Raw genomic sequence first — 19,897 nt, forward strand, 5'->3', positions numbered from 1 at the left:
AAAAATAATTTTCAAATTTTTTTTAAACAGGCCATAAAAAACAAACCCAAAAGACTTAAAAGTCACTAAACACCCCAAAATGTAAAAGCTCTTCTGAAAGCTCTTTCCAAGAATGAAACTATTGCTACCTAAAATATGATTGGGTAGATCCAGCCCCATTATATCATCCAGATAAAAGCTGGGCTGCACACTAGCACTACTCTTCGTCAAAATCTGATAATCGTATAGATGAGCCATAAATAAAGGTTTCAAAATCAAGAGAAATGACTTTTTTAACTTGCTTAAGCACAAAAGTTACTCCGGATAGAACGTTAGAGTCTCATTTCTACTGCAAATATAACCGTTGCAACACTAATACAATGGCAGCCAATGCAAAAGTTCAAAGAAGCTGCACCCAACATATAAAAAAATAGTTAAAAAGGGAAACCCACAGAAAAAGCCCACATTCTTTATTTTGGGAGTAAAGGGCCTGTCCTTGGTGTAAAAATTGTGTCATTGAACCAATACCCATCAAATGTGATTTAACAGTCAATTTTCTTAGAGCAAAACAAGCGAGCCAGATTCTTTCCCACTCAAAAGGGAACTGCATCACATGCATATAGGAGAGAACACATCGGAATCAACGTGGGAAAATAAATCACACAATCACGTGATAAATAAGCTAAAATAAACTATAATATTTTCCCTGAATTTATTTAAATTAAATTCAGATACAGGTGGAGCGCTAAGTGTCTAGCTTCTCTAACAAAGCAATTGTAAAATAAAACCTTGACAAAACGCTATGCACTCAAAATTAAGTTTTGTTCTTAAGAAATATATGGAAAACGGGAGAAACATAAAATATAATTCAACAGCAACAAAATATCCTACTAATCTGGATTTTGGGATCTTATCCATAGCCAATTAGCCATGGAGTGCACCAAAATATAACCTATTGATTGATATATTTGGAGAACAAAATTCTGTCAACTCAATACTAGTTTGTGTATGTAACCTGGTCATTCAGCGGCCCGATTTGTGATGTCGCTCCTTCTTATATCGAGACTGATCCGGATCAAATCCACCTTCCTCTGCTCCATAGACAGCCCAGGATGGTGTGGCAGCCATGTAATCCATGCTGTCAAAAGGTTTTCCAGAAGCCACCTGCATTTTCAATGATAATAAAAATACAACTAAAAAAATATCAATCTAAAGGTATTCCAGAAGAGCAAAAAGTTCTGTTGCTGACCAAGTCATGGAACTTTTCATAATCTATCCACGTGAACCACTTGCCGTTGACCTTAAACTTCTCAGTGTTTGCCAGGAGGACACAGCAGGAGTGGACATGTTCACATGCAACCTCATACTCCCCTTGGCTTCTTAGAGCTAAGGTTTCAGAAAAAGCTTTCACATCAGAATGCCATGGGACATTTTCCATTGTCAACTTTGATGTAGCAGACCTGTAGATACATCACAAATGATTATGCAGCTCAAGAAAACTTATCAAGACCAGGGGAAAAGACGGGGAGAACTCACGATCCACAATATGTAACGCCTTTTATTTCAACAAAATCAGGTTTTCCAATACTAAAGAGATTAGAATAAGCATCTATATCTTCGATATTCCAGCCTTTCACCAGAGTGAGCCGGTATACAGTTCGCTGTTGTTTCTCCTTGAGAGCTTTTAAGGAATCCTGCCAAAGATTTGCACAAGGATGCAAATAAGTAACGTCAAAGTCACTAAAGTCCTGTCAAGTTAAATGATCAAAGAAACTAAGACACAGTGGTGATGAACCACTACATATTATATTATTACTTTGTTCATTACATAAACAGAAAAGGACCAATTATTAGATGGATTCCAGAGATGTTGACATCTTTAAGAGCCATGATGTAACTTTTTTGAACAAACTATTAAAGAAAAGCCTTATAACATTCAGCCTTTTGAGCCAACTTTCTGCAGTAATCTAATTTATAACCTACTTCTACCTAAGAGCACAGATAGTCCTAGAAGAAGTAAAGCTAGAAACAAAACAAATACATATCAAGTTAGGATATTGCCTTATTCAACAAAACAAACTCATTTCATCTCAATGTAATCATTACAACTTTTCCAAACTTCCATACAAAATACAATAAACAATTCAACTTTTTTAAATCCCAAAACAAAAATAATATTAAAAAATTATATTCTAACAATATTTGAACTTTATAAAATTTTTTATTCAACTTTTTCTCTCTCCTTTCCCAAAACCCAAAAAATACTTAACTCAAATTATCTCAGTACTATTCACAAAATTCTCATCTCATCTTATTCCCGAAGCATCCCCTTAGAAAGTAATGAAATTGATGCCATGCCATATTGAAATCCTCTGGGTATGATGAACCATTAGTAAGGAAAGATCCTATATAAAAAAAGGATGGCATGCCATACTTGGGATGCCAAAGAGGTCTAGATGCGTCTCTCCATCAAAATTCACAGTAAACATTTAGGCCTGGTTTGGTTACACAGATGAGATGAGATAAGATGAATAAAATTGAATAAAATATTTTTTTTACAAAGTTGAATAAAATATTGTTAGAATATAATTTTTTAATATAATTTTTATTTTGAGATTTGAAAAAGTTGAATTGTTTTTATTTTTTATTTGGACATTTGGGAAAGTTGTAATGTTTGTTTGAAAATGTTGTAATGATTAGTTTAAAAGTATTTGTGTTTGAGTGATGTTTGAAAAGGGAATGAGATGGGATGATAATTATTTCCAAACATCCCCTAAGTAAACAAAAAGAGGACCATCAAAGGTAGTCCTTGAAACAGAATTCATTTAATTATGGAAGCAAACCTATAACAAATGAAGGAATAGAAACAATTTTTTTTTCCTTCTCAGTGACAAACAATAGCAAATTTATGAACAAGTTAAGGAATTGTTGATTTGGATTTATACGGTCCCTTAAAATGTGACCTTTAGAATGCAATGTGCATAGAGTTCATCCAGTCAGGTTGCAGATTGTTAGGCTACAATTACATCGGAGTGTTTGAAGGGAAATAACGCTTTCCTTTTGGTTGAGGGAAATAATTTCATCCCCAGCATGTATCTCACTAACTTTGGGATCAGGGACAAAGCTAGGTGTTTAATTTGAAGTCCCGCTACATTTAGGCCCTGGGCTTGCAGGCACAAGCTTACAGGGCAAGCACCGATGTAGCATTATTTTAAAAACAAAATGAAAGAAAGAAAAACGAACACAGTTATCGTCACGGCAGGGAGAACTTGGAGGTGAAGACCCAAGTACATCCTCGGTGTCAAGGTGATCTTATGCGACAGCTTTGAAGACAAGTCATGCCTCGGGGGTTCAGAATGAGGGGGGTCTGCAATCACAGCTCAGGACCAGCTTGTAGAGATGCATAATTCTTTAAAGGAGATGGAAACCCAGCTGGTCGAGTTGATGGCTGCGATAGCTTGCTTGTCTACGAAAATAGACCTGCTTTCAGCTGGAGGCAACAGGGTTGTAAGAAACAAGATAGACCCGAACCCTTTAAACTTTGATAAAGAAAAATGGAAAATCTGATTCGGCCCTATCCCTATAACTAGATCTAGGAGAGTATGGCTGGTTAAAAGGAAATCTGGCTTATTTGAAGCATGGTCTACATCCGGTATCGGCGTTGAGACATTAGTAATGGAATGCCATTCGCCTCTTGTTACACAGGATAGACCGATAGTCGGTATTACACCCTTGGTCTCCCAAGAAACTATGGTTCCCTCGTCGGAGTTGAAGGAAAATGGTGTACTGCCGAAGTCTGAAGGAGATGTAGAATCTGCTACCACCTCAGAGGTGAAGGAACTTGGTATCACCCCATAATCTCCAATGGGGACCTTGAAACCATTGGAGAGAACCAATGGGCTTGGCCTTGGTGCCTTGTATAGAGGAATGTCTAGAGTCGGGAGTGCAGTTGGATACTGTGTCTAGGGATAATATTGCTCCCCTAGTCTCTCTTCCTCCAATAGCGGATTGGATTCTGCCTATAGTTAACGAGATTCAGTAGTTCGTGAGAATTTCACATGGAGGATGTGAAGACCAATTTAAAGAACTAATCACTGTGATTGAGGCAAGCCACGTGCTTGAAACCAAATCAAGTTTCAAGAAAAGTAGGGAGTTATAGTGTCTTTCTTGGGCAATCACCAACGACGTTAAGGGTGGTAGCTCAACTAGAGAGAAGTCCCAAGGGAAGGCATTGTAAAGTTTTAGTTCTACGGGAAATATGGGGTTGGGGTTAGGTTTTCGGGTAGAGTTTTAGTTCTACGGAAAACAAGGGATTGGGCTTGGGCTTGGTGTATTTTGGGTTGTTTTTCACGGGTTTTTTGGATCATTAGGGGCTTCTAATATGGGCAAGGTGTTTTCTTGTATACTTCAGTGTACTTGGTTACTCATTTTTTATATATATAATATTTTTATTTATAAAAAAAAAAAAAAACATTTTCCAGATTCACCAACCAAAATCCACCATTTTCTTCACTTTATCAACACCAAACTAACATCTTTCAATTGTTTTTTTTTAACTTCCTGAACATTCTTCACTTTCTCAACATTTTGCTCCACTTTCTTCAACACCAAACTAGTTAAGAGTTGAGATTGAGTTGTGAAAGGGGTATAAAAGGAAGAGATCATAGTGTATGAACTGTGGACAAGAATCGACGGTGATACTATAAATGACATAAATAAAAAACAATGGAGAGTTTTCAATGTTAAAGAACACAAAAAAGCAGCAAAGAGAAGTTTTGCTGGGGCCCTGTGTCTTTCTCAGTTCTCTTTGTGCTTCACACAGACCTGCTTTGATAGAACACTCATTTCATTGAATTGAAACCACAAAATCGAAAACCACAAACATGTCCACTGCAGAACAGACCCAGAAACTCACACCACATGAGAACAAACACAAAAGCTCGAATACGTCCGCTGCAGAGAAGAGAACAGAGAAGCTTGAAGCTCAACAGGAGTATTTTTTTAATTTTAACTTTCTCAAGCTGTACAATGGGTGACGAGATGAGGGAAGAGGATGGGGTAAGTGTAGGGCTTCTGGCTTGGAATGCGGATATGGGTTCTTTTTCAATTTTAAGAACTTGAGGCTGAACTAAAAAAATTCACACAAATTAAACTGGCATGGCATGGTACTGCACCAGTGGTGTGGCCCAGGGACTGCACACCAGGGCCTGCACCAAGAAAAGGGTTAACCTTAAGTTTTAGGTTCAGATCTTATTTTTTATTTTTTTTAATAACCGTGGGTGTTCGGGTCAGCTTGCGTGCATCTCGACCAATCCCATGGGGCCCTGAAGTTAATGATCAGGTAAACCTCCAGTGGCTCTAAGGGGAGTTTTAGGTTCAGATATAAGAAGAAAATCAGGTAAACCTCCAGTGGCTCTAAGGGGAGTTTTAGGTTCAGATATAAGAAGAAAATCAATTATACCAATTAAACTTGATATTTATTCAATGAACAAAAATTATTAATACCATGAATAACTCATACAAGAATGCCAAAGCTAATATAATTAACAAGTGCACAAAGAAACAAAAACATCAAACTCGATTATACACATACAAAAAAAATCAATCTTAAGAGTCAGTTTACAAAATTTACAAACCCAAATTCAAGAATTTTTTAATTAAAAAGTGCAAAAATTCAAGTCACCGCATATAGTAACAAAAAAAAATTATTATTCATATTCATATAATACTAAGGTTCTAATTTTTACTTCTTCATATTTTATTTTTACAATTTAAAAATCCTAAAATCTGGGGAAAAAAATGTTCAAAGTATTTTTTTAATAGTTTAATATTCAAAACCCTTGGGGTTCATCACTGTTTGGAGTTATTTTTTGCATGCCTTAAACTTTCTCCTTTATAACCTCTTTTATCACTCCACTCCTTATTGTTAAGTTAAAAAGACTTCCTCAATTCTTCACTTGCCTCCTTGATAAAATCAATACTTGTTTTGAAAAGAATTAGTGCCAAACAGTTTCAGCTAAATAATCGTGGATACTGAGAAAAATTGCATACAATGAATCGCTCCCAAAAGTCTCCAAAGAGTGGCCTATCAATTGCCTTCAAGCTCTCCTTTGTTCCAGCGTCTACACTCACGTATAACTGCACATGTCAAGAAGTTGAGCCAAATATGTTCGCAATTAATTACAAAACTTGCGAAGGTCTTCGATGCTAGAGTTTTTAAAATAACGAATTAAATTGGATGCATACCTGGGTAACAGGCTTAAGTGCTTCAATCTTTTCAGGAAACTGTGCATTTGTAACTAGAAAAGTAGATATCCGCCGCCGGTGCAGCTCATCCACTAATGTATTAATCTCTGGATACATAATTGGTTCACCAACAAGAGATAGGGCACAATGCCTAGGTGCGAGACCCTCCATTAATCGCTCCAATTTAACACCTTCATGAACAGATTCTTGGGTCAACTACAACTTTACTTTTGTGATTGGCACAGGGTATCCAAGAACAAAGCCCCGACTAATCCCAGGGGTGCACAAGCCCCCCTTGGCAAGGAGTTTAATAAACCACAATATCAAAAAACATTGCTTCAAGTTGCAGACTCATATGCTCCCAACAAATACAACAAATACATTATGATGAAAGAAAGATATGCTATGCTAAGGGGCTTCTCTACAGATGACCTGCATCTTCAGGCCATTAATTAGTAATCACTAATCTTCCCAAATCGTATAAGGGACTGCATCTACTATTCTTTCAACATAGATTTTTTCTTAAAAGACACATCAAACATAGACATGGATATGCATAAAAACTTGAAATACGACTTGCACAAAATGAGTACTGTGCCAAAAAAAAAAAAAAAAGCATAAGCTATTTGTTACTTAAAATTCAAGCCACCATTTCTATGCCAATATCATGATCACCAATAAAAATAGATTAGATGATACCAGGGCAGACCAGAAGATTTTCATATCTCTAGGCCCACCTTAATGTTAATACCACGGTTCAACCTCCAAAGAAGCCCTATGAATCTTCCCCCATTTTCCAAAAAAAACGAAGCATAAATCTGAGTCTCCACAAAAATAATTCGAGGTCAGTCATGCAATGAAGTCTTACTGTTTTGCAGAACTCACAACTACATGCAGGATCAGATATGATTGCCACAATTATTTTCTTTAAAAAATAATATCTAGCACATAACTTTTGCCACCTGATTACTAAGGTAACTTCACATTCCAGGCAAGCAACTTATTGAACCCAGAACCTGTTCAATTTGATAAAATCTATTGTAAGCAGGTTTATTACCCCCAAAAGGATTATCAACTAGTACAGAGACAAAAAAATTACCAGGTACTCCTTTCATTTGCTTAATCATATTTGTATGTAGGTCTATGGCAGTATTCACAATCTCTAGCGGATCGTCCATCTTCCACTGCCAACTCTTTCCAACAGGATTTGTATGATGTCTCCAACAGAAAACACATTTATTGGCACATGCCAAACTAGGGGTTGCCTCCATACACCTGTGGAAACCAAATTTTTAAAAATTTAATGTGCTAGCTGAGGCACTATACGATCATAGGTATGAATAAAAAGCAGATACATTTTAAAGAAGGGGGTGAGATAGAATGCAGAATGGAGAATGCCATCTTTTGATAGGTAATCCAGAAGTATTCATAAGAGAAGACAAAGCCCAAGTACACAAGATGTATACCTGAGGAGAACTTCATGTATATGAACATAGAGAAATACACAATCTTTAGTGATTAGTCATCAGTTTTTATTTGAATTTTAATGATCTGATGAAAGTTTTCTTCCAACTGACCATATCATTTGGAAATACAAATGAAAACAAGTTTTAATTAAAAATAAAATAAAATAAATGTCTAATCACCTATGACTCTCAATTCCATAAAATGAGTGCTTGTAGCAACCTCCCCGGCCTCTAAGCTGTGATTTGGTCCATCTACAAATTTTCACACCGCTATGTGAACCAATAATTTTATATCCCTGCAAATTTAAAGTCATTCAGAGCCAATAAAACAGGAAATTGCATCATATAAAGGGTTGAGAGAGAGAGAGAGAGAGAGAGAGAGAGAGAGAGAGAGAGCAACAGATAAGGCTGAACTAGCAGAGATGTGAGGCTACTAAGATCATTCTTATGACTGGGAGAGGGACACCTCCCAGCCAATGTATTATTTAACAAAACATATCATGCCATAACAATATCAAATTCATTGGGAGCTACAAGTATACAACAATTTAACTGTAGCATTACCTTTAGACCCATAACATCAATTTATTATAAAATTATATAACCTGTCACATGACAGCCATGTACCTCCAATTGCAGGCTCTCTGTCCCTAAAAGAGTTGCTTCACAATTCCATACACTTTGCAGCTTTCTTCAATCACATGGACAAAATTTGACTACTAGTACTGTCAAAACTATTGACACAAGTGTAAAACTCAACCTGCGTCAATGCACGAGCTGGAGCACTGAGCTAATATTCATCCATATTTGAACTTTAGCCAATAAACTAATTGACCTAGAAAGAAACTACATGGAAGCAAAATAGCTTTGCCACTCAATTTCAGGTAAAAGCTCATAATGATTTTGCATGTCTTTCAGGGGGAAGGTTGGGAGTTGGGAGTGCAGTTGGGTACTGTGGCTGGGGATAATGTCGTTCCCCTGGTTTCTCTTCCTTCGATTAACGATATAGCGGGTTCAACATCGGATTGGATTCTGATAATGGGTTTCTACAAACCCTTTGACTTTCATATGGAGAACATGGAGAATATGAAGATCAATTTAAAGCACTACTCACTGCAATTGAGGCGAGCCACGCGCTTGAAACCAAATCTTTTTTTTTTTATAAGTAAAAATTTATTCAAGAAATAGGCATAAGACCAAGTACATAGGACGTATACCAAAGGAAACACCTACAACTTCCACAAATGAAAAGAACTAAACACCAGAAAAACTAAAACAAGTGCAGAAAATTATCCTCCATTACAAACACTTTAACCCAAGAACTCAAAGTACTCAAGAAAAAATCCCTAAGATTCCCAATGAGCATTCTTTATCTTCAAAGCATCTCCCATTTCTTTCAATCCATATGCACCACATAAGACAAAGAGGAATCATCTTCCAAACTCTCACCGCCTTCTTACAGCCCTTCAAACCCTTCCACCCTTCCAATAAATCCACTACTTCTCTAGGCATTACCCCAATGTAAACCTGTCCAACTCAATACCTCAGTCCACAAGAATATTGACACTTCGCAGTGACGAAAGAGATGATTTACAGATTCTCCTGCCCTTTTACACATGACACACCAATCAGCTATGAACAGACCTCTCCTTCTAAGATTATCGGTAGTCAATACTTTACCCAAAGATGTCACCCAACAGAAAAAAGCAACCTTACTGGGAACTTTCACTTTCCATATACTTTTCCAAGGAAAAACACAACTACTATGACTTGACAAACATCTATAATAAGATGAGACTGAAAACTTAGCATTTCCAGCAGGGATCCACACCATACTATCCTCTCTATCAAACACCAACTTTGAACTGTAGAGTTTAACCAGCAAAGCCTTAACTTCATCCACCTCCCAATCATTGACATCCCTTTTAAAAATGATATTCCATTCAACCTGGTTATTGTTACTACAGTAAGAATCATGAATAGATGCATTATGATCCCTGGCAATTCTGAAAATTGAAGGAAAAACCAGCTTGAGAGCAGTATCCCCACACCACAAATCATGCCAAAAGAAAATCCTCTTACCATCTCCCACCTTCAATCTGAAATAATTGTAGAAGGAACCCCAACCTTTTCTAATAAATTTCCACAAACTAACCCCATAAGCCCCATTGGCAGCTTTAGAACACCAACCGCCCCCACAAACTTCCATATTTCACTTCTATCACATTTTTCCACAGGGTTTTACTCTCCAAATGATATCTCCAAAGCCATTTTCCAAATAAAGCACTATTAAAAACCCTTAAGGTTTAGTTTGGAAGTTGAGATCATCTCAACTCATCATTACAATTTTTTCAAATTCCAACAAAAAATATAATAAACAATTCAACTTTTTTAAATCCCAAAATAATAATAATAATAAACAATAATATTCTAATAATATTTTATCATCTCAACTCAACTCAACTCAACTCACTTCAACATCCAAACCCATCCTAAATCTTTTATCCCCAAACCACCACGATCCAGTGGTTGACAAACCTTCTTCCAACTAACCAAGTGAAACTTCTTCTCCTCACCATAGCCTCCCCATAAGAAATTTTGAAATAAACTCCCAATCCTCTTTTCAACACTAGCCGGAAGAGGAAAAAGAGAAAGGAAATAGGTGGGAAGGTTGGACAAAGTACTCTTTATAAGAGTTAGTCTTCCCCCCTTAGACAAGTAGATCCTTTTCCAACCCGCTAACCTCCTTTCAATTTTTTCAATCACCCCATCCCATATATTTACAGCTTTAAAAGAGGCTCCCAAAGGAAGCCCAAGATACCTCAAAGGCAAAGAAGAGATTCTGCACCCCAGGAAATTAGCCAGGTCTGATAAATTCTGAACATTACCCACAGGAACAATTTCAGACTTCGACAAATTAACTCTTAACCCTGAAGCAGCTTCGAAACATAGTAAAAATGCTCTTAAAACACGAAAATTATCCGAATCAGGCTCACTAAAAATCAAGGTATTGTCAGCAAATAACAAATGAGAGATCTTTAAACAATTCCCAGTCTCATTACCCACCACAAAACTAGACAGCAGATTATCCTCCACAGCCCTCTCAATCATTCTACTCAAAGCTTCCATAACCATAACAAAAAGAAAGGGGGAAATGGGATTGCCTTGCCTCAAACCGCGAGAACTACTAAAGAAACCAGCCGGTTCACCATTCACCAATATAGAAAATTTTGAAGTTGAAACACAATGCTTAATCCAAGAGCTTCATTTAGCACCAAAACCAAATCTCCTCAGTAAATAAACAAGAAAATCCCAGCTTACATGATCGTAAGCCTTTTCCATATCCAATTAAATAAGAGTCCCAACTTTCCCCACCTTCAACCTACTGTCCAAGCATTCATTAGCAATTAAAACAGAATCTAAGATCTGCCTACCTCTCACAAAAGCATTTTGAGATGGTGAAATAATCCTCTCCATCACCCTACTCAAACGATTTGCCAGCACCTTAGAGATAATTTTATAAATACCATTCACCAGACTAATAGGCCTAAAATCTCTTATCTCCACAGCCCCTGCCTTCTTCGGAATAAGAGCAATGAAAGTAGCATTCAAGCTCTTCTCAAACCTCCTATACGAATGAAACTCCGCAGACACCTTCATAATATCATCTCTAACAACGCTCCAGCAATCTTGAAAAAAAGCCAAAGTGAACCCATCCGGATCCGGAGCCTTATCCTTATCCATACCCTTTACCACATCAAGAATTTCATCTTCTTCAAACTCTCTTTCCAACCACACAGCATCGAACTGCTCTATAGAATTAAAAGCAAGACTATCCAGTTTTGGTCTCCCAAGAAAAATTTTCTGAAAACAGCTGCTCATAAAAATTCACAATATGGGCCTTAACATCTTCTTGATCCGTAATCAACCTGTCCCCATCACAAAAGACCTCAATCGCATTATATCTTCTATGAGAGTTTGCCATTTGATGAAAAAATTTAGAACACTTATCCCCCTCCTTCAGCCACAACACCCTCGATTTTTGCCTCCATGAAATCTCTTCCATCAAGGCTAAATTTTCCAGTTCTGAAATCACCCCTAATTTTCTGGTTCTTTCCTCTTCCGATAACAACCCTTTCACCTCCTTTTCTTTCAAAAATTGCTTCTCCTCTATTAGCCGCTTCCTCTTGGTATCCAACAACCCAAACTCCTCTTTATTCCATCTCACCAAGTCTTTCTTAAGATATTTCAGCTTTCTAGCCAGAACAAAGCTAGGAGTGCCAGTAACATTATAGGAATTCCACCAGCCTCTAACCTTTTCCCCAAAACCTTCAACCTTAAGCCACATGTTCTCAAATTTAAAATAACTTCTTCTACTCACAATACCACCACAATCCAACATAATGGGAAAGTGATCGGAACACAATCTCGGCAAAATTTTCTGCATCAAACCTGAAAAGTGTGCTTCCCAAGAAGACGAGACCAAAAACCTATCCAACCTAGAAGAAGATCTGCCATTAGACCAAGAATAATCTCCTCCCACCAAAGGCAAATCTATCAAATTTAAATAAAAAATTGAATCTGAAAAATTAGCCATCGCACTTGAAGAATATGAATCCCCCGACCTCTCATTAGGAAATCGAGTAAGATTAAAATCCCCTCCAAAACACCAAGATAAATTCCACCAACTACACACACCTGACATTTCTTCCCATAAATGAATCCTCCTACTATCCACATTAGGACCATAAATCCCAGCAAACACCCACTCAAACTCATCCTCAATATTCTTAAAATGACAAGCCACCAAGAATTCCACAATATAATGGTACCACCCGAGGCCCCATTAGAGACCAGCTCTACCCAACCCACACTACTACAGTTCCACAAACTTTGAACTATAGCTTTATTCACAAATTTCAGCTTGGTTTCTTTAAGGCAAATAACATCAGCGTTCCATTGATGCAGCCAATATTTCACCCTTAAACGCTTCCTATGATCATTTAAACCCCGAACATTCCAAGAAATGATTTTGGGTTTCATGACAAACCAGAGACATCCCATTCCTTACCTTTTTCCCTCCAAACAATCCCATCCTTAGACTTATAGGTGATAGAACACTCCAACCTTTTAAGTTCCCTCTCCTTTTTTGCAGCAGATTTGGCCAAAGCAGGTTGACCAGCTTCAATAGCAATTAAAAGAGCTCTGAATTGTTCATCAAAACCATCACAAGAAATCCCCACAACATCTCTAATCTCTTCAACCTTCCTCAAAACCCAATCAGAAGAGTTACAAGGCCATTCAATGCTTGGATTCAAAAAACTCAAAGGGACAGGATCAACATCCTCATCAGATTCTAAAATCTCCCCTGACTCACACGAAACAGTCTTCCCCTCCCCCCAACTCCACCTATAAATCAGAACTATTTAGAAGAGTGCAGAGCACCACTTCCAAAGAAGAAACTAATCCCTTTACCCCATCACAACACTCCTCCAAAACCCCAGCCCTAGCATCACCAGCCAAATCCTCCCTGGACTGCACACCAACCTCCAATCAACCCTGCAAGGGCAAGCACATCGACGGGAAACAGCTAGAAGACCCCCCCACCTCCATCGACCCCTTCTGTGAAGACCCAGAAAGAATCGAACCCAAATCCTCCCTGGACTGAGCACACACCATCTTCGCAGCAGAAAAATACCCCTCTTCACTGTTCACAGCCGTCGATCTTGACAACTCCACAGTCCCCGTTGGCTCGCACCTCACTGGCGACTTTTTCTATGATGATGGACCAGGACTCTAACCATCGCAGTCCATTGTATCCAAAGGAGGAAGCTCAGAAGCTAACGGGCGATGCATTCAAAGAGCCCAACTCCTGTCGAACTGTTCATCGCCGCAGAACTCGCCACCAGAAAGGTCCCCGACGGTTCGCACCTCGCCGGCCACCTAGTCTGAGGTGGTGGGCCAGACTTCTGCACTGGGGAAGCCACCGTAGCTGAAGGGCGAAGCCCAGCCCCAATCTGTCGATAGACCACCTCATTGGTCTTTCCACCTGGGCCTCGAATAGGCCCAAACAGCTTGCTCCCATTCAGCTTATCTGACTTAGGCCCACACTTCAAATTACTCAAGCCCATCAAGATAACCAAACCCTCATCAACTGAAAATAATAAGGAACCAATTTTATCTTTCCAACCCATTAATTCCGCCCGTATATGCCAAGAGACCCCTCAACTTCCCCCACTTTTTTCCACATCTCGAGACTCCAATCGACACCTTGTACTGAAGAGGTCCTACGACAGTTCGTCTCCTTCAAGCTCACCTTCTTGATTCTTCCTGAAGATTCAACCAAATCACACCTATTTTTGAAACCAACATAAACATCTATAGGTTTCATCGCAGCAGCTAAATAAGGAGCATCTCTAGAACTTTTCTCCTTCTCATCTTCAAAAGAACCTCTGTTTTCTAGAGCAAAAACAGAGGGTCTAGACCCAACGATCTCACGCGCCTTCTTCGCGAAACTAGACCAGCCACTACCATTTCTCCCTTCAGGAACTACAATGATTCCTTTCCCCTTACCCTCACCCAGTTCAATCACTTTAACAAATCTTCCAAAAGAATTATGAGAGAGTTGAATAAGGAAAACTCTATTACCTTCCCTTCTAGTCTGGAAAAAAACTTTTTTACCCAAAAAACTCAAACATTCCTCAATCAGCTTAGCCATCCAAACCACTGCTTCACCATTAAGGTAAAGAACCTTAATAAATTTCCTACACTTTTCAACAATACTAAAAAGATTGCCCCCCTTCCTTCTAATCACAAACGATTTAGCTTCCACCCCAAAACTACACTCCATCGAAACCACCTCTTCATATGACTCTGTACTTTCCTACAAACTTAACATGTTGAAACCAAATCTAAGTTTAAGAAAAGTAGGGAGTTAAAGAATCTTTCATCGGCAATCAACTACGATGCTAAGGGAGATAGCTCAAGTCAAGGGAAGGCTAAAGGGAGGGCTTTGTGAAGACGTTCTGGTAGTGGGATGTTCGGGTAGAGGATTAGTTTACGAAATCTAGGGGTTGGGGTCAGGGAGGTATGTTTTCATGGGCTTGGTGTATTTTGGGTAGGTTTTCATGGGCTTTTGGGTCATTAGGGGCTCTCTTGTATAGGCTAGGTGCTTTTCTTGTATACGCCTAGTGTATTTGATTACTCCTATTGATATATATATATATATAATATTATTACTTATAAAAAAAAAAAAAGGTTGAACTTACTGAAAAGAAAAAAAAAATGGAGGGTTGAAAGCTTATCCAAAAACATACAAAAAAGGCAATAAATATCCAGGAATATCTTATAAAAAAACATATAATAAAAGGCTCAAACATAAAAAGGCAATGAATATCTAACAAAAAAAATCTCCGATGCCTTTATCCAGGGAAAAAAGTTCATGAAATGTCCAGAAATTCTACACGGAGTATTAATGAAAACCTAAACATCTCCATTAGCTCTAGTTAATAATCAGATTAGCTAGGGGTTCCAAGACAACTGAACATCTCATTGGGTTTAATAGGACTTCAAAATAACATATTTACAGTCACAGATATATCCTTAAATGCTATACAAATTTGTGAATCAAAACAAACACTTTGTAATGTTCCAAAGGAAGTCCCAAGCCACATTTGGGAGGACTTGTCAATAGTACAATTGCAGCCCCATTGAACCATTATAAAAAGCAAGATATTTTTCCTCCCAAGCAATGTATGATCTTATACGCCACATACACTCATCAATCAATATGGGGTATCACAATCTCCTCCACTTTAAATTCCCGACATCCTTGTCCGGCCAGTCTATTGTAGGTGACACAGCTCAAGTCCACACTTCTAGCTGAAAAAGGCTCTAATACCATTTATAACACCCCAAGGGAAGGCCCAAGCTACATTTGGACCTATACCCCAAAAGAAACTAGTTAATTGTACAATTAGAGCCCCATTGGAACCATTATAAAGAACAAGAACTTCTCTCTCCCAATCAATGTAGAATCCCATACACCACCTATACTCATCGATCAATATGGGGCATCACACCCATAGTGCATGGTGTTTCACAAGTGCAACTTTGAAGTTGGGGGACAGGAAGCAATAAACTAGGCATTTGAAATTCCAATATATAACCACGGAGGGTGTAGGCAATAAAAATGTTCCACAAAAAATGACAGGCCCATCCAATATCGTAAAAGTTCAACAAAGAACGGATTTTTCCTAATTTCAGGGACAAGAAGACAGAGATAAAGAGAAAACTGTAAATACATGAGCGCACCTGCTTCTCTAAGCTCGCCCTAATCACCGGAGTCACCATCTCTTTTTTCCCATTCAATTTCCCGTTACTTTCAGCCATTACCGTCGACTTCCTCGATGGCCCTTTTCCCGCAATATCCTCCAGATCAACAATCTCCGCGCTGCCTTCCCGATCCTCATCCTCATCCGAGCTACCAAAACTCTCAGCATCACTCACCCCACCAGCTAAGGCCTCAGTCTCAGAACGCAAAACTGCACCATTATCTAAGACGCCAACCTTCAAAAGCCCAACCACTTTAGCACTCCAGGCCTCAAATACCTCATCAAAATCACCGTTATCCACATCCCCTTCCCAGACTGGCAAAATCTCGTTGGCACCCAACGCTCTCATCTGCTTCGAATAGTCCCTCGCAACCGCATTGAATGTAGCGCCGTAAGCACCGCTTCCCACTCCGAAGACCGCGAATTTACACCGAGACAGCAACAGAGACCCGACCCTAAAGTCCTCTGCGCTCTCGGAGAGCCAACTTGAGAAGAACTTGGCATTTGGAGGGGGCTTGCCATCTTCCCAGGTGGAAGCGATGATTAAAACAAGTGATTCTTTCGGGAGGTCCTCAGGCTCGTAGTCCTTGGGATCGACAAGGTCGAACGACAGACTGTTCGACGATAAAAGATCGAAGAGACGGCGAGCTAGGGCTTCCGAGGTACCAGTTTGTGAAACAAAGAAGATCTTGGCTTTCGAATGAGAGAGATTAGGGTTAGTATAAGGGATAGGGTTTAAGGAGAATTTGAGTTGTCTGAGGCGGCGAGACTTGTAGAAGCAATAGAATGAGGAGGCAGAGAGAAGGGCGAGAAGGGTGAGTCGAGCAGGGACAGAGGAGAGGGACATGGTGGGGATTTCACCCACTGGCTCTAACCTTTCAGGGAAAGTGGCCAAGTGTCGCAGACTTCATGTTCTTAGAACAGAGAGGTTTATTTCAAGAGGTACGAAGAGCCTAAAGAACGAGAAGACGACGGCAGTTTGGCACTCAAAAAGAGAATGGGCCCTGTCCGCTTTGTTATCCAACTGGACTTTTATATTCTTTCTGGGCCTCATGCTTAATGTATGGATTTAGGCCCAAACAGAACACATCACTTTTCGCTCCAAATGTATGGGCTCCGTCTAAGGAAATAATATTCAGGCCAACTAAATGAATTAATTTCGAGAAAGAGATCTATTTATCAATTAATCTATCATTCTTTTAATTATGGTTCTTTTACCGTCTCTTAACAGGAAAGAAAACTATTTTTTTTTCGCCTGATAATGATGTTCAAATAATCTTTTTATATTCATTTTCGCAACCAACTAATGTAATAAATATCACTTCATTAATTTTTTTAGTTGACTTTAAAATTTCACATAACTATCATTCATTTAAAACAGGGTTGTCACCTCCCTGCAGTTGCTGGGTTAAAAAAGCATAATTATTAAAAATTCTCTCTAGGTTATCCCACGTAGAGGTCCTTTCCCTGCCTGGTGCAGGTCTCTATTTCGAGTTAGATGGAGGAGAATCTGGAGGCTCTCTACCAACGCCTAAAGTTGGCATAGTGCGAACATGAGGAAATTATAATGGAGACATAGAAACTAGAGGATGCTATTATTCAAGGGGCGAAGTGCTTGATGGTTCAACTAATGACATCAAGGCACTACAATAAAGAAGTGTTTAAGGAGACGATGAAGAATATATGGAGACCTATTAAGGTTGTTCGGTTTAGAGATTTGAATGCAACACTAATGTTGATTGAGTTTGAGGATCTCAGGGATAAGAGCAGAGTCGTGAAGGATGGCCCATGGTCTTTTGATAAGCAATTGGTACTGATCAAAGAGGTAGAGGGTAATCAACCAATCCATCGTATACAACTTACTAAGGTACTTTTTTGGATCCAGTTGCATGATCTTCCTCTTAGTGCAAGAAATGAATATGTGGGCAAACTCATTGGTAGTAAGGTGGGACAAGTGGAGGAAGTGGATCTAGAGAAAGATGAGATGGCATGGGGGGAATTCATAAGGGTACGTATTAAGATTGATGTTACCAAACCCTTACTGCGGGGAAAGATGTTAAACTTGGGATCAAATGAACTAGTCTGGGTTCGTTTCTCCTATGAGAGACTACCTGACTTCTATTACTTTTGTGGTCGAATTGGCCATGGTCACAAAAATTGTGAGGAAGGGCAAGGGGAAAACCAAGGAAAGGCTGAGATAGACAGTCTTCCTTATGGGCAGTGGCTCTGTGCTAGTAATACGGGTGGACAGTGGGATCGACGTGAACAGAAAAGTCAAACCGGGCATACATATCCACTTGGCACTCCAGTGAAGGAGAAACGGGTAGCGGATTTCAGGGGGATAGAGCGAAGTGTTGGGAGTCAACCATGGCCACAAAAGTCTATTGTAACAGCTGAGGACTCAAAGTTGATAATGGAAGAAGAGGTGATTTCGCAAAGGTTGGAGGGAGAAGGGAAGACTTCTGTAACGACTGACAATCAGGAGTTGACAATGGAAGAAACCGTGATCCTGCAAAAAATGGAGGGAGAACTTGTGATTCAGCAAAATATGGAGGGAGAGTTTATGGCGCCGGGAGAAGGGGTGGGAATTTCAAACTTTGTGAAGATGGATTATGGGCTTGAGAGAACTATTAAGGGAATTGGGCCTAGGGTGGACAATGTGATAGAAACTGGGACAACCCAGTGTGTTACAAAGTCGGATGTGTTGGAGGGGAAGAAACGGAGAAGGTTATCCCACATGCACCAAGCCTAGATGAATAACTTCCCGTTGAAGATTGGAAATAGAAAGAGGAAGGAAAGTCTGGGCACTGAGGAAGAAACAGTCATAGGGGCGAAGAAGCATCACATTTCCATCGAATCAAATGTGATTCAAAAGAGTGCCAGACGCCATGAGATCCGGAAGATATCGGCAGAGGCTGGCTCCCAGCCCTGCCGGATGCCATGAAAATACTCAGTTGGAATGTCTGTGGGCTTGGGAACCCACGAGGCATTCGTACACTTCGTGATGTCATTGTGAAAGAAGGTCTCGATGTTCTGTTCGTGCAAGAAACAAGGTTGAAGACTCGTGTAGTGGAAAATTGTAAGTATAAGCTTGGTTTCACTAATTGCCTAGCTATAGATTGTGTGGGGAAGAGTGGTGGTATTGCTTTGTTCTGGAGGAAGGATGTTGATATGGACATTCAAAGTTATTCTATTAATCATATTGATGCTTTGATTAAAAATGTTGGGGCTAATAGAATTAAGTTTTATCTTACTGGGGTATATGGTCATCCTGAGGCTTATTTGCGTTATAAGATGTGGGATCTCATTCCCAGTCTACATAGCAGTAGAGGAGAGGCATGGTTGCTGTTAGGTGACTTTAATGAGATTTTAAATCAGTCTGAGAAGTGGGGAGGGAGGATGAGACCTGAGACACAAATTGCTGATTTTAGAGAAGTGTTGTATGATTGCTCTTTGAGAGATTTGGGATTTAGAGGGCCTATGTTTATTATGGTGTAATAGGTAGAGAAGGAAAACAATGCATCAACGAGAGATTAGATAGGTTTCTTGCTAATTTTCAGTGGTGTAATGAGTTCCCAACTGCAAGAGTCTTTCATGGGTCTGCAGCCTATTCAGATCACTTGCCAATTTGGATTGAGATTGATGGGGAGATAATTCAGCAAAGGAGGCCTAAGTTATTCAGATTTAAGGCTATGTGGGTAGGGGAGAAGGGCTGTGATGATATTGTTAGAGATATCTGGAGAGAAAATGGTGACAGAAATGATATGGCAGCTGTTATGAATAAAATTGCTGAGTGTGGAGTCCAGAGGTGGAATCAGAACCAATTTGGTAGAGTCAAACTAAACTTGAGGAAGGCCCAAAAAAGACTACAAG

At 39.2% G+C, this 19,897-nt stretch overlaps 1 protein-coding gene across 1 annotated transcript; it reads right to left on the reverse strand.

The window, feature by feature from the left end:
* Positions 1–669: 669 nt before the first annotated feature.
* LOC108991714 (S-adenosyl-L-methionine-dependent tRNA 4-demethylwyosine synthase) lies at positions 670–16,974 on the reverse strand. The gene is made up of 8 exons (XM_018966084.2): positions 16,005–16,974; positions 7,872–7,987; positions 7,325–7,500; positions 6,226–6,416; positions 6,031–6,117; positions 1,516–1,673; positions 1,229–1,439; positions 670–1,143 (listed from the first exon to the last, which is right to left on the reverse strand). Exons 1-8 carry the CDS (start codon positions 16,869–16,871, stop codon positions 1,003–1,005), a joined length of 1,947 nt encoding a protein of 648 aa, XP_018821629.1. The 5' UTR covers positions 16,872–16,974; the 3' UTR covers positions 670–1,002.
* Between the last annotated feature and the right edge of the window lie 2,923 nt (positions 16,975–19,897).

Source organism: Juglans regia, chromosome 15 (assembly GCF_001411555.2).
Source record: "Juglans regia cultivar Chandler chromosome 15, Walnut 2.0, whole genome shotgun sequence".
In the NCBI taxonomy this organism is placed as follows: Eukaryota; Viridiplantae; Streptophyta; class Magnoliopsida; order Fagales; family Juglandaceae; genus Juglans; species Juglans regia.